The sequence below is a fragment of the Tympanuchus pallidicinctus genome, unplaced genomic scaffold, assembly GCF_026119805.1.
Source record: "Tympanuchus pallidicinctus isolate F22 unplaced genomic scaffold, pur_lepc_1.0 scaffold17, whole genome shotgun sequence".
Classification (NCBI taxonomy): Eukaryota; Metazoa; Chordata; class Aves; order Galliformes; family Phasianidae; genus Tympanuchus; species Tympanuchus pallidicinctus.
Genome location: NW_026294690.1, coordinates 19,234,415 through 19,248,284, shown reverse-complemented (window position 1 = coordinate 19,248,284; position 13,870 = coordinate 19,234,415). Strand labels below are relative to the sequence as shown.

The 13,870-nt window shown below is 51.0% G+C and overlaps 1 protein-coding gene across 1 annotated transcript in view; it reads left to right on the top strand.

The window, feature by feature from the left end:
* PLXND1 (plexin D1) overlaps window positions 1–13,870 on the top strand; it is a 65,123-nt gene that overhangs the window by 22,521 nt on the left and 28,732 nt on the right. Inside the window, exons 9-16 of the mRNA XM_052678634.1 lie at window positions 794–898; window positions 2,458–2,547; window positions 3,350–3,443; window positions 5,753–5,916; window positions 7,659–7,810; window positions 7,926–8,025; window positions 11,066–11,205; window positions 11,606–11,773. Of these exons, the coding sequence (XP_052534594.1) occupies window positions 794–898; window positions 2,458–2,547; window positions 3,350–3,443; window positions 5,753–5,916; window positions 7,659–7,810; window positions 7,926–8,025; window positions 11,066–11,205; window positions 11,606–11,773 (1,013 nt within the window). The remainder of the gene's footprint in view (window positions 1–793; window positions 899–2,457; window positions 2,548–3,349; window positions 3,444–5,752; window positions 5,917–7,658; window positions 7,811–7,925; window positions 8,026–11,065; window positions 11,206–11,605; window positions 11,774–13,870) is intronic.

Genomic DNA, 13,870 nt, shown 5'->3' with positions numbered 1-13,870 from the left:
GCAGAGCAAGAGCAGCAGTGCGGTCAGCAGTGGGCTCAGTGCAGGCGGGCAGGAAATCCTGCCTGCTGAAAATTATTCTGCATAATGGCCCAAATATTTTGTTGTCTTTTACCCCAATGGCTCCACTGTCAAAGGCATTAATCTGGATACACCCTGGGGCAGAGGAGAAGCTGGCTTCATTTTTGCTGTAGTTTTGCAGTGTAATTTACATCTTGTGAGAGAACAGGATGGGCTTGTCATACAGATTTTAATTCTGAGTCAGCTCTGATATCTGAGCCATCAATTCAAAGTGAGAACAAAAGTGAGGGACAGATGACCTTTTAAAATCATTTTTCAGCTTCGTTTAGGCCTTTCATTGCAGCTGTCCCCCCTTCCCAAAGCCCCCTGCAGCCCATTATACCCAATCCTCTGCATGCGCACGCACACAGGCCTGCACACTTCTGAAATAATGTGCGGGAGGGAGACTGCAGGAAGGGAAATCCCTGCAGGGGTTGAAGAAACGCGCGTGGCTGTGGATGAGACATCAGCTCCCAGCCAGCAGGAGGGTCGTGCCTGCAGAGCTGCCCTCATGGGATGCATCGCACCCCTGCAGTGTCACTCCATCTGCAGCTCCTACCCCTGGGGTGTGCAATGAGTGAGCTGCCCGGACTGGCAGCGGTGAAGAGCATGCAGGGTTGTGCTTTGGCAAGGAGTACATCTCTCCCAGTGCAGAAGGATGGAGATGCAGAATCACTGCAGATGATCAGAATGCACCCTCTAACGTTCTCTTTTTTTCTTCCCATGTCTGTGACAGAAGAAAATTGACTGCCCACAGATTGTACCAGCCCCGCTGGACCCAATGCCCACGGGAATGTCGCGAGACATCACGATCACACTGGCCAACACGATCTTCTCTGAGGTAGGTGAGATTCTGAGGTAGGTGAGGTAGGTGAGGGAATGGGAAGGCTCAGACGAGCCAACTTGGTTATCTGAGCTGGGGTGGGATCGACTGCAGGGCGTCTGAATGCAGGGTGGATTATGCTTCAGGGTGGGCAATGGCCCCAGGCCCACATGTTAGCTTCTGGCAGTCACTGCAGAGCCACTTTTTGCGTGTGAAAGCATTCTTTCTGTAAAGTTTTGTGACATGAAAATTGTAGTAGAGCAAAAAATGGGAGTGGACATCCAGTGCTGCTTTCTGAGATGTTCATACCACGAGGATTCAGAGGAATTTCAGCTAGGAAAGCTGGGCACTGGGAAAACATGTGACTGAGCTCTGGTATTTGTAGAAGAGTGCTCTGTCATTTCAGGTCAAGCCTTCAATAGAGCTTCTGGGGCTGATTTGCAGCATGCATATGGACGGTGCTCACATGCCATACAGCCAGGGGACTCTTCTTCCTCTAGAAGAAACCCTCTGAGAAAGGGTTTGGAAGGATGGGAGGAGCTGTGTGACCCAACGAGCTCCCCTGGCCCAGCCTGCACTGCCGCTTCCTGCTTGAGGTCCAGCCTTTGTGAGCACGGATGTGCTCCTCTGCAGTCAGCAAAAAAGGCCAAGAAATCCTTCTTCCTCTGTGGATGCTGGAGGTGGCTGGAGAGGAAGCCATACCACACGTAACCTGATAGGAAATGAAGTCAGCAGGAAAGGGGCTGAAGCTCCTCCATCCCCAGGGGTGACTGCTGGGGCCCCACTTCCTTTTGCCACCATCTGCGGGCCATCCTGGGGCACCACTGGGATCCCTTCCTGCCTCAGTGGGCTGGGTTTTCTGCACAGCGAGGCTCCCTTTCCCCTCCGTGCCAGGAGACTGCAGATTTCTTTAATCTCTGTTGTCAGATCTGTCCATTGTTAAAGGAGCAGCTAGACCTCAGTAGCAGCAGAGCAGCAGCCTGCTTGGAGATAGGAGTTCTACCTGACCGATGGGGCATGACAGTAACTTGAGGCTGGATATCATCCCTTGTGTTATCAGTAAAGCAGCACTGAAAATCTGCTTTTGAACATCCTCCCAGCTAGATCCTCATCTGAATTAGAGATCTACTCTGTGCAGATGTTGGGAGCAGAAGAAAGGTGGCTTTGAGCCCAGGTCCCTGTTGGTGTCTGGGCTGGTGCAGGCGCAGCTGCAGGGGATGCGTTGGCCCTCCGTGTGTGACAAGCCAAGCTCTGAACGATGGTCTGAGGCCGTGACAGGGTGCAGGCCGTGGCTCTGGATTGTGTCAGGGCTGCCCCATGCCAGCGTGCTTGCAATAGCATGCAGGACACGCAGGAGCCAGGCAGCTCTGCCACCACAGTAACAGAGCGGGATTAGCCAGGAGCAGAGCCCAGCCCCGTTGGCAGTGTTGGGCTGTGATCTCTCTGACCATTGTGCAGCCCAGGCATTCGTGGCAGAAGCTAAGGAAGTCACAGCGCTTGTTGCATCCATTGATGGTGGTGCAGAACTGCAGAGCACGCTTGCTGTGGTCCTTCAGCTGTTGTCTTCCCTTCCCCAGGAGACGGCCCTGGAGTGCCACTTTGGAGTGGAGAGGACGTTTGAAGCCCGCTGGGTGAACTCCTCTGCTGTGGAATGTGTCCATGTGTTGGTGAGTCAGGGTATGGCCGTGAGCCCCTGGTGCTGCAGGGCAGGACCAGAGCTGGGAAATCATCCCTTGGCTCCCCAGAGAGGGATTGGGACCCTCTCCCCTCCTCCTGCTCTGCCTGCACTGCCAGCTGAAGAAGCACGAAGCAGGTTAGTGCCCCAAGCAGGAGCTTGCTGCGTGCTGCTGGCTCAGCCCTGCTCTGCTGGGACTCTGGGAAGGAGCTGCCTGGTTCATCTTGTTAAACGGAAAAGTTCAGTAAGGCAGACAAAATTCTGGCCACCTTCCAGTGCTGCTAATTCTGGCTCTTTACTTCTGAAATAGGATTTGGTCTGAGAAAATGCTCAGACGCTCACCAAAGAGCGGTGCGCAGTTTCTGCAGGACAAATCGCTTTTCTGAAATGCAGCAAGCATTTGGGCTCCTGCCAGTGGGAATACTGAGAGGCCAGAGAGGAGCACTTCCCCTCCCCGTCACCTGCAAACCCTGCATCATGGCCCAGCACTGAACAGGAGCAGGCTGGCCAGGCTTTTAATTGTCCTGTCTGTTTCTACTAAAAGTGTCATCAAAGCAGAGCGAGGCTCTCATCGCAGTGTGTGCGGTGCTTGTTTACCTTCTGCTGAGACCAACAAAACAACTGAAAGAGAAAATACTCTTCCCCTTCTTTCCTTCTGCTACCAATGAGACCATGCTGTTCTGAGAAGCAGGGCTAGGAGGGGCACCAAGCAATATTAGTCAGTGCAGTGTGTGCATATAACCTTGTGTTTTACTGAATGTCCTTAGCTTTTGTTCATTGCTGTTTTCCTGCAGCTCCACACGTCAGAAAAAAGCCATCTCTTCCCAATAAACCTTCAGCTGAAGGACAGACCAGACAGATTTATCGACAGTCCAGAGATGATGACAGGTTTGAGTTCTGTTCCCATCTGGTCAGTATGAATGATCCCAAAATCCTGGCAAAGTTTAATGGCTCAGGAGATATCGTGGGCATAGCCCTTCCTTTTCTCTCCAGCACATGCACAAAGCACGTTTACCCAGACCTGTGGGTGTGCAGACATGTGCGCAGAAACCAGACAGATGAACACTCACTTTACACTGGGGCAAACTCAATCCCTGTCCTTGAGCGCGTTGTTGGCCTCCTGCAGTGCGTGGGATGGAGAGCGTGGGGGCTCAGCACAGGGCAGGGAGAGTCCCAGGTCAGCAGAGGAATGTGTCCTGAGCAGATAAGGGACGGGGAAAGGCCCTGTCATTGCCCAAGGCTGTGGCATCGAAACTCAGCAAGATGTAAAAATTGAGACTTTTTTTTCTCCTGTGCTGACAAAGTATGAAATGTGTAGATGCATTTCAACCATCCCACTCTGTCTCTGGGAAGAATGTTTGGATTCCTAAAAAAGCCCTTGCTACATCAGCAAACTGGAAGGCAAAAAGTCAGATGAGAAATGCACCCAAAACAAGGCATTTAGATAGGATGAGCCCAGCCCAGCCTGCAGTGTCAGAGCTTGCACAACAGCCTCTGCTCCCTGCCTGGCCAGAGCTCCGCTGCTACACCCGGCTGAATGCTATGGCTGTGTGCAGCATCTGTGGGGCCCTTCCTCTCACTAGCGTTAGCAGTTCTACACAAGGTATTGATCTGCACTAGATGCAAAAGAGGACTATGTGCTTAAATATGGGATTATCTTTGGAGGGTGGCTGTAGAACATCGGGAAACAGCACCATCAGTCACTGACCCTGGATAAAAAGATTTCCACATAGTAAATCCCAGTGTGTGAAGGAGATGCATCTTGTAAAGCTTTTGAAATATCCACATAAGCATGAGCCATAGTTTCCTAGCAGAAAGAAGAAAGTGTCATTTTTTATTTTTTTGAGTTACAGAGTGGTAAGTGATTCGATATGGAGAAAAAGGTGATTTGAGCTAAGATCATTCTGATATGCAGTGGAGGATTGTGAATTCCACGTGTGTTGCTGGGAGCAGGAAGGCAGGGCATAGAGAGGAATCCACATCTCCTCCTGCAGGAGAAGGGGTTGGCTTCTGTGCCCTGCACTGACATCAGTTTGAATTTGCCAGAATATTTGGAGTCCCGTGGGACTGCTGTTGTTTCCTGGCTCCTCCTTGCCTTGAGCAGATTGATGCAGCTGAATTGGGGGCACTTGCAAGCAGAGATGAAGACTTGCCTTGCCAAAATAAGTGTGTCTTTTGTACTGACTCTAAGGAGTTACTGTTGTTTTCTGGTGTTTCCTGATACTTATTAGCCTTTACTGTAACTGTATTTTGGTAGCTCACTGAAGGAATTCCAGCTGGCTGCTGTTGGGTGGAAGGCCAGCCAGTGTAACTCTCCGGTAGGCACAAACTGAAGTGAGATAAACAGCTTTTTGTGGAGAGTGGGAGCTCCTTTGTGCCAGTGGCGTTTCACTGGGATAAGCACAGGTAGAACGATGAGGGCTGAGAGACTTGTTAGTTGTTTATGAAGCACTTTGAGATCTTCCTGTCAGCGTAAGTGTCACACATGAGTGTTGCTTTATTTTATGTTCTTCTGCAAACTCTCCTCTGGGAAAAAGGGTGTGAAAGCATCGTTTCCTGAATGTTTCTGGCTGTTTATCTCAGCGGATGCCCACACTCCGGTGGCAGAAGGCTTTGGGCTGGAAAGGAAACATAACCTATGGCACTGGCTGATGAAGAGGTGAAAGTCTTGTAGGAAAACAATTTGGAAGCTAAGCAGATCTGAAAGGAGAAGTTGATGAAGAGTGCCTATGATCACTGAGCGGAAAGGGAATGTAAACATTGTACAAAGCATTATAACAATCACATTTTTGTCGCAGAGTGTGGAAGCGATGTGATTGCTGTGCTAAATGATGGAGCCAGCCTTGTCAAGCAGCTTCCCGTGCGGACGTGGAGAATTGGAAACACGTAGCGTAGATTGACAAAAGGTTCTGAGTTTGAGTGTGGTTTGCTTTTCGTAGGAGGAGAAAAGGAAAAGAAAGTGCTAAATTATATTGCGATGATAACAGGTGCCCAGTCCTTCTGGGAGTTCTGCAGGATGGCAGCCAAACGCTGCCTCATCTTTGCTGTGTGTGCAGGCACTTCTGCTATTCCACTGGATTTCAGCTGTTGGTTGGTTAATATAGCTGTGGGGGCTTTCCTTACTGCCTAAAGCTAAGCGAAGCTATGAGAAAATCAGGCCCAGAAGCTCACATTTTCTCTTGTCTCCTGTGGTGTAGTGGAGGTGTACAACTGCGCGACGGGAAGTGCTGACTGCTCCCAGTGCCTGGGCAGGGAGGACCTGGGGCATCGGTGCGTCTGGAGTGAGAGCAGCTCCAGCTGCAGGCTGAGCACTGAGTCCCCGCAGCCCTCAGACGTGTGTCCAGCTCCTGAGATTAAGAAGGTGAGACGTGGAGGAGCGCGGAGGAGGTGTGGGGCAGAGCAGGTGCTGGCTGCTGTCCCTGGCTGGGAGCTGCGCTGTAGCCCTGACGCGAGGCGAGGTCAAGACCAGTGAGAATTATTCACTGAGCTTTTTTGCTGTTGAGTCACCTGAAAATAGAAAACCTCATTCCAAAATCATCTCACTAATGACAAGATTCAATCTTCTTCATGATAGCAGGAAAAACAATAACAGCACAGTCAAAATGTACTGGGGGTCCTGGGGTTGGTAAAGCAAGAAGAATTTGTAGGATCAGCTGAAGGATTCTTATCAGAAATAGCATTTAGTGGAGCACAGCTGAAAGACGAATGGTGAGCCCTATCTCCAGACACATGCTCTGCAGCTCTGCTGAGATTAATAGTGGTGGAGGGGCCTTTGGCATTATGCATTTTGAAACAAATTTTATTTAAACTGCAGTTATTTGGGAAGGTATTTGGATTGGGGGTTCTGCTTAGAGAAATGGTGTGAGACAAAAAAATTTGTCCGCGATGAGTAGAAAAGAAATTAGACGGAGCAGATCTTAAACTCACTAGGAGAGGAGAGGAGGCTCGAGAGGGAAAACAGCTAACGTGGTCCTCATAATACAGGGTTTCTGTTCTTGGGAGGCATGTGGTTATAACTGCTCAACTTCCATGTGCTGTAATGCTACACACAGGGACTGCAGGGACCCCCCCCACCTGCCTCTTCCCTCTTGTCATCGTGGGAGAGAGCCATTGCCCCGTGAGCCAATCCTTCCCTAACGCACATTGAGCATTATCAGCACCTTGCCAGAAAATAACAGAAGGAAACCACAGTTTGGGCGCAAAGTGGCATGGAACTCTGTTGCTGTTTCATTAGTAGATGGTAAATCCAAATCTTTTGGAGTCACACAGGCAAATAAGGCCTCTCAGAGCCCTCCTGCAGGCACGGAGCATTGTGGTGGGTGAGCAAGGATACCAAGGTTGGTGGAGGGCAGTGGTCAGCCCTGTGTGGGGAAGGAGCTGCCATGCATGGCTGATGCTGGGATGTGCTGACAGCAGCCTTGGGACGTAACCTCACCAAATGCACTCTGGTACTGGTTGGTGTCACCAGGCGGTTTACAATTGCACTGCTATGGTTTGCCATCGCATCTGCAAAGGGAAAAATGGAAGGGATTTATCTAACCCATTTGGTGAGGAAGTAATACTGGTGGTTTCCTCTTCATTGTAGCATGAGGTCAGAAATGCCAGGTGAAAAAGCAGTGATGGCTGGAGATGGATGGGGACCAGCTTTCTTGAGTCATTAGATGTGTCCTACGTCACCAGTTGCAGGGATGCTGGCCAGATATCCCTTTTTTTCTTCTTTTTGTCATGAAAGACACTGCTGTGTATAAAAATGCAGCAGCAGGACCGCCTCTTCTCAGTGCAGTAACACCCCTGCTCTAGGTTTCTGTGTCTCCAGGTTTGTCTCTATCCCACCTCCGTGTGGTGAGAAGGCACGATCATTCACCCTGGATGTGTTTGGAGCTGGAGTAACCCCCAGCCAAGCCCCCCTACCAAAGCTGCCCAGAAGCATGTCACTTTCTTGTTTGCAAACCGCAGCGTGGGCAGAGTTTTGGTGGCGCTGCAGAGAGCCGCAGCATGGGCAGCGGGTTGGCCTTCACCAAGGCCAGGGGAACACGGGCACGGGGACAGGGACAGCTCAGGACCGAAGGAGGTTCTCCTCCAACCTCTCCCTTGGTGCCACAGATCGAGCCGCTGCGTGGGCCGCTGGAGGGGGGCACTCTGCTGACCATCCGAGGGAGGAACCTGGGCCGCCGCTTCAGTGACATCCGCGGGGCCATCAGGATTGGGAGCGTGCCCTGCGTGCCGCTGCCAGGCAGATACGTCGTCTCCGAGGCGTGAGTGCCAGGGCGGTGCGGCGGCGGTTTGGCCTCAGCGGCCCCGGGGGCGGCCAGGGCGCGGGGTGGGCGGCCGGGAGTGGAGCCCAGCGCTGCACAAACCTTCTGCCTGCAGGATCGTGTGCCAGACCGGGGCGGCTCAGGAGGCATTTGCTGACGTGGTAACAGTTAATGTCAGCCGGGAAGGGAAGTCTCGGGAGCGGTACTCCTATATGGTGAGTAACTGCCTTGTGGAGGCTTCTGCCGTGACCCTCACGCTTACATTCCTCGTACCCCTTAAACAAGCCTTGGTCTTCCAAGCCCCCAGCTCAAGAAAGAGGTTCTAAGGCAAAACTTGTCAGAGACCATGAAGAGCAGCTGATGTGTTTTCTTATCTATAGCCACCAGAACAAAATCGGCAAACCCAGGCATGAGAGCGAGAAGCAGAACTGCAGCCGAGGTGTCACAGTGCACTGCTTCTACCGAGAAATTCGGCTTCCGTTCTCAACTCTTGAGATGGTTCCTCAGTTGCCCTACTTGCATCTCTGTTTTTCCCGCTATATAAGAGGAGTTCATTTTCTTCCTTTTCTTTTACAAAAGGGCTGTTGCGACTTGTGAGACTTTATATGAATTGCAAAGTCTCTTGCTATGTAAGCTAGGTACCATGAGTTGCTTGGAATTGCTTATGTTTTTTGTTGCAGAGATTATCTTAGTTTTCACATGAGAATCCCATGTCATTATGAAAAGAAAAGCCCTTTATAGATCTGTACTGTGCAACTGCACAGAGATGACTTTCATCTCTATAAACCTAAACTAATTCCATGTAGCTCTTCTCTTCCTTACAAGCACCCTCATCTCTGGCTAGATGCTATTCATGAGTAGCCCCATGCATCCAGGGCAAACACAACAGGATGGGTGCCAAGAGCATGCTGCTTACTCGGAGTCTGTGCTTATGCTGTTGCTTTTGCTGGGGAAGAATAGACTGCGCTGCAGTCTAGAGGCTTGAGGGAAGACTTGAGCCCCAGGAAATAGCATTGGATTCCTGGTAGCTCTTGTGAGGAATTTAGGATGGGATGGTGGAGCACCATCCTCACGCTTGTAACTGGTGGTGTGTTCGGTGTTTGGGTTGGCACAGACAGCCATGGCTGGCAACAGCCATCAGGAAGAGTGCTGGGGAGGGGATGGCATGGCCAGAGCTGGCTCAGTGCTCTTTCCTGGAGGGCGACTGCTGTGGGACCCATTTCCAGTTTCCAGAAATTTCTGTTCACCTTCAAAACATCTAGGAGATCATACAGTGTGGTAGAAATAGGGTACCCCCCTGTAAGTAACCTGGGATTTGAGATTTCTGGGGCCTGAGTCATCAGGATATGTGTGCTGCCTCTAGCAAAGGCATCCCATCACCTGCTGCAGCACCAATTGTTTTGTTGACAAAGTGAGAAGGACTTGAAGGGTGGAAAAAGCTCAGCAGCTTCTTAGCGTGCAAGGAAAAACTCCCTCAGGAAGCACCTGTAAAAGCACCAAATAAAGCAAGAAAACAACAGCCAGTCTGTGAACTTGAGGCCAGTCTGTGCTGGATCCCAGCAGGCTGATGATGAAGGCTGCTGCTCCTGGGGAGCATGGACAGGAGCTGTTTTTGCAACATGGTGCAGCAGAAAGCTGCCTCATGTCTGTGTGTCTCAGCCTGGTCAGCCTTTTTCTCAGCAAAGTTTGGACAACAGATGAGATGATGCCCTGCTCTGTGTGCATGTAGACTGCACCACACAAAGCTGCTGTCAGATCAAGCTGCTGTCGTGGACCGAGCATGAGCAGTAATACAAGTTTACCTAGAAAAAACTACAGGACTTCTAGAACAGCCTTTCCAATGAGGTATTTTTTTGGTATTGGTATTGATGCTGTGTCCTTCATAGACACTGTTAGACAGAGTTTGGCTGTAATTCTGACAAGGAGGAGGCTGAAATGCATTCCAGACCTTTCCAGGGCGTTCTAGTGGTCTCTGGATTATCTGAATTTGCACAATGAACTGAATTTGCAAAGCAATTGGTGCTGGCAGGGTGTAGGGAGCAGCAGCCACTTGCTGTTGCTGAGGAAAAGAACCGGAGGCTTTGGGGAGCAGGAATAATCCTCTCTGTTGTTGTAGCTGCACACTTGAATACGTAGGTTTGGGGCCAAGGGCAGGAGACAGCTGCCTACAGACACTCGGGGAAATACAAATTAACAAAATGAATCTCATGGAAATGGGTAATGATCAGAAACAACAGAGGAAACGGCTGGAGAGGGATGGAAGCAGCGTGAGTGTAGGACAAGGGCAAGGGTAGCTATTAATAATCGTGTTTGTGCGGCTGAGACTGACAGGGAAGGAGATGAGTGCCAGGCGGACGGAGCCGCTCACCAGCACGGGCTGCAGCCGCCGGCGGGCGGACGAGGTGAGGAGGAGCGGTGAGCGCTGCGCAGCCCTGAGCCCCGAGCTCCGCTGCCTCCGGGGTCTGGGAGGGCTTGACAGGGGATTACCGAGCCGTTTATGCAGGGCTCTTGAAGTAATTACTCGCTGTGCCCTCAGTGTTCTATCCGAGCCCCAGCAGGAAGGCTGCCCAGATGACTCTTCTGGGGCAGTGCGGTGGCACGCAGGCTCAGCGCTGCATTAGTCATCAGGGCCTCAGGCTCATGAGTCTCAGGGAGATTTCCAGGGGCTGCAAATGAAGATAACAAACATGGTAATTTCTGCTGAATATGGTGAGAGGCAAAGTAACTTCCCCCTTAGTTTCTGTAGCCTCAGGAGACTGGGATTTGAAGCTTCCTTAAGAGCAGATTTGAGACTGTTATCTAGAATCAGGTGGCAGTTTTCAGAGATCTCAAGGCTGTTGTCCAACAGGGCTTTAATACTGGCTTTGCACTGAGAAGCAGATGGATCTGAAGGGTAGAAATGGTGGGAGTTGCAATGAATTTCCTTTCCTGATGGATCATGAGCTGCCTTCCAGCTCTGGATTCTGCACTGGAGTTCTCAAGAGAGTGGTGGCACCTGGGCTCCTGGGAATAAATGAACTCGTGTCATTTATACCGGGAGCCTTGGGACTGTTGATTTTGTACAGTCTTGCTCCTCAGTGCTTGTAACTCTCTCCTTGTTCTGAAACCAAGCCAGCCAAAGCTTTTACTGTTCTGCTGTTTGAGAGCCTGGCAATGCTGGATGCTTAAATTTAGTGCAGCAATTCCCATGTATACTCTGGAGAGTCCAGTTTACCAGGCTAGAACACTACTGAGAAATGTCTCCTCTGTCTCTAGCTTCCCATGGTGCGGTCCATAGCTCCCCAGAATGGCCCGAAGGCTGGAGGGACCAGAGTGACCATCAGAGGCAGCTGGCTGGATGTGGGCTCTGAGCTCCGTGTCCTCGTCAACAGCTCCAAGCAGTGCACAGACCTCAGGTGGGAACGGGTCTGCCTGATGCTGAACTAGTAACAGGCACTGATAGTGTTGATATCAATCCCCAGTAAGTCAGGAAGAGCTGGGTTTTGGGAGGGAGGCTCTGCATGGTGCTGCTAGCATAGGATCCCTGCCCAGCCAAGGTCCCATAGCTGCTGCAGCCCACTGGTTCCTGTAGTGTCACTGGGGAGAAGCGGGAGCCTGCCCTTTTTCTGTTGACTATATGGGAAGTTAGTCTGGCAGCCTGCTCAGAATGGCATACGCGGGTAATGTCGATAACAGGCGTGTGACTTGAAACTCCTCCTTGCCTGTCCCTTCTTTGGGAAGCTCAGCCCCCTGGTCCCCAGCCCCCGCCCTGCTGCCCCTGGCTCTTTGCAGCTCACCCTGCCTCTCCCTGTGCAGCCGCAATGACAGCACCATCACCTGCACGATGCCCTCTGCGGAGCTCACCACGGCTGTGCGAGTCTGCGTGCAGTTCGAGGGCAGGTCCTGTGCCAGCTACAACATCACGTTCAAGTACGAGAAGAACCCAGTAGTAACAGACATCAACCCAAAAAAGAGCCAAATTAGGTGAGATTCCCTCTAACAGAAACAGCTGGTTCTACCAGGATTTGTCTTCTTTTTGTGGCTTTTGTTGAAATTTTGCAGAATGCAAATGTGAATGTTGCACCCTCATCACAGAACTAATTGGAATACCCTAGTGTAGCCCCTTGCAGGCAGTGTGAGCTCTCTGCTCTGAGCCATCCCAGCACAGAGCAGCTCCCATGCACATCATATGCCCAGAGCACCAGCAGTATCAAAACACAACCAGGAGGTCTCATATGTTATCTGGGCCCTGCAGTGTGCTGCTGCAGCAGCATGACTTCCATTTCAGAGCAGGCTTATGATGTCTGCATCTGCCTGCAAAGGAGGGGGTTGGCCCGAGGCTGGCAGGAGAGGATCCAGCAGGGAGGAAGGGCTTTCTGCTGGGTCTGGCCCGTTGCCTTGCAGGCATGTACAGAAGAGGCATTGCAGGGCACTGTCTGGATGATGCAGGGCAACCTGGCTCTTGAGAAGAAGAGATCTTGAACACTAGGACTGGCTGTAGTTCATTTCAGTGCACACTGGACATGGGAAAAGGTCAACTGTGGTGCTTGTACTGTCTGCACCTGGTATGTGCTTTAGGGAGTTTCAGATGGAGGGATCTGTGAGACCCAAAGATTTTTTTTTGTTAATTAAACTTCTGGAGAATAGGCTGTGATTTGTTATTTCAGTATTCAGTGCTCCCCAAGGCCACCACGTTTCACTTTTAAAGCGTGCTGCTTTTAATTTCACATCTGTTCATGGAGCTCTCTGGCTCCTGTTCCTTTGGTGAAATCCCACCTTCCTCAGCTGCGGAGCCTGGCAAACCTGGCTAACCAGGACATCTGAGGAACGGCCGGTGCTCCCAGGGCAGCAGCGAAGGCAGCACGCTCAGGGCACGCAGCAGGCTCTGACGTGCTGCTCCCCTTGGAGCAGAGCTGTGTCTCGGCATTCCCAAACACAGAGCCAAAGATGCAGGCTGTGGGAAAGCTAATAACAAGGCACTGCAGTGACTCAGCCAACCTCAGCTCCCAGCCAGCTTGTGAACTATGCTGAGTGGCAAGAGCAGTATCTAAACACAGAGACAATGAAAGAATGTCACTGCCCGTAGTCACAAGGGAAACCACCAGGATATTTCTCCATCACCTTAGTCTGCTTTCTCAATATACACATCACTCTCCACATTTCAGACCACTGAGAGACAGCAGCCTCCCCTCAGACTGCTTGGTCGCCTGTGTATTCTGACTGCTGTGGTATTGGTGGGGTGTTGGCCATGAAGGGTCAGTAAGCTGTGCAAAGATTCAGCTGGATCTGATTTATCCGTGAGCATTGCTGAAATGAACAGTGTAAGCAAAGTTTAAAGCAGAACAGAAGTTGTGAACTAGTTTGCAGGCATGACAGTTAGACATGGATTTAGAGTGCTGTACCTACAGTCTCGAGATAATAGGGTCTGTGAATCCTGGCTGTTCCCTTACAGATACCCCAAACTTTGGGCATGACATGGAGGAAGGGGAAAGTAAATTCAGGGGATAGCTTCTGCTGTCCAGAGCAGAAGAGTCGATACACATTCTCCAGCCCTTTTTTTTGCCTAGGAGTCTTGTATGCATCAGGGCCCTTTTGTTACTGTCACTAATTGGCTACATATTGAGGCCCACATTTCACATTCCACAGGCAGCAGAGCTGAAACACAAAACAATTTTCAAGTTTTGATTTAAATCTGAAGAGGGTGGGAGATGCAGGATCCATGTCAACCTCACAAGGAGTCTCTTCACTCCCCAGGAGTTCTTTGTGGGGCAGGGAAAAGGAATACCCACTTGTCCCTGCTTTCGGTGGTCAGATTAGCCTTTTATGACACTGATGGCCTGGGCAATGTGCTCTGTACCCCAAGAATGCAGAGGGAGGCTGCTCCTCTGGGCACTGGGAGCAGGGAACAGTCTGCTGCTCCCCCTTTCCACCAGGGCAGCTGCTCCTCCTCCCTTCCCTCGTATTGCAGTAGCAGTGTGATGCCTGTGGCAAATAAGAGAAGACCTTTGGCTTTTGGGTTGCATTTTCTGCTCAGATAACTGGGAAATATCCCTGGGAATATGACAGGAGGTGAAACCCAGC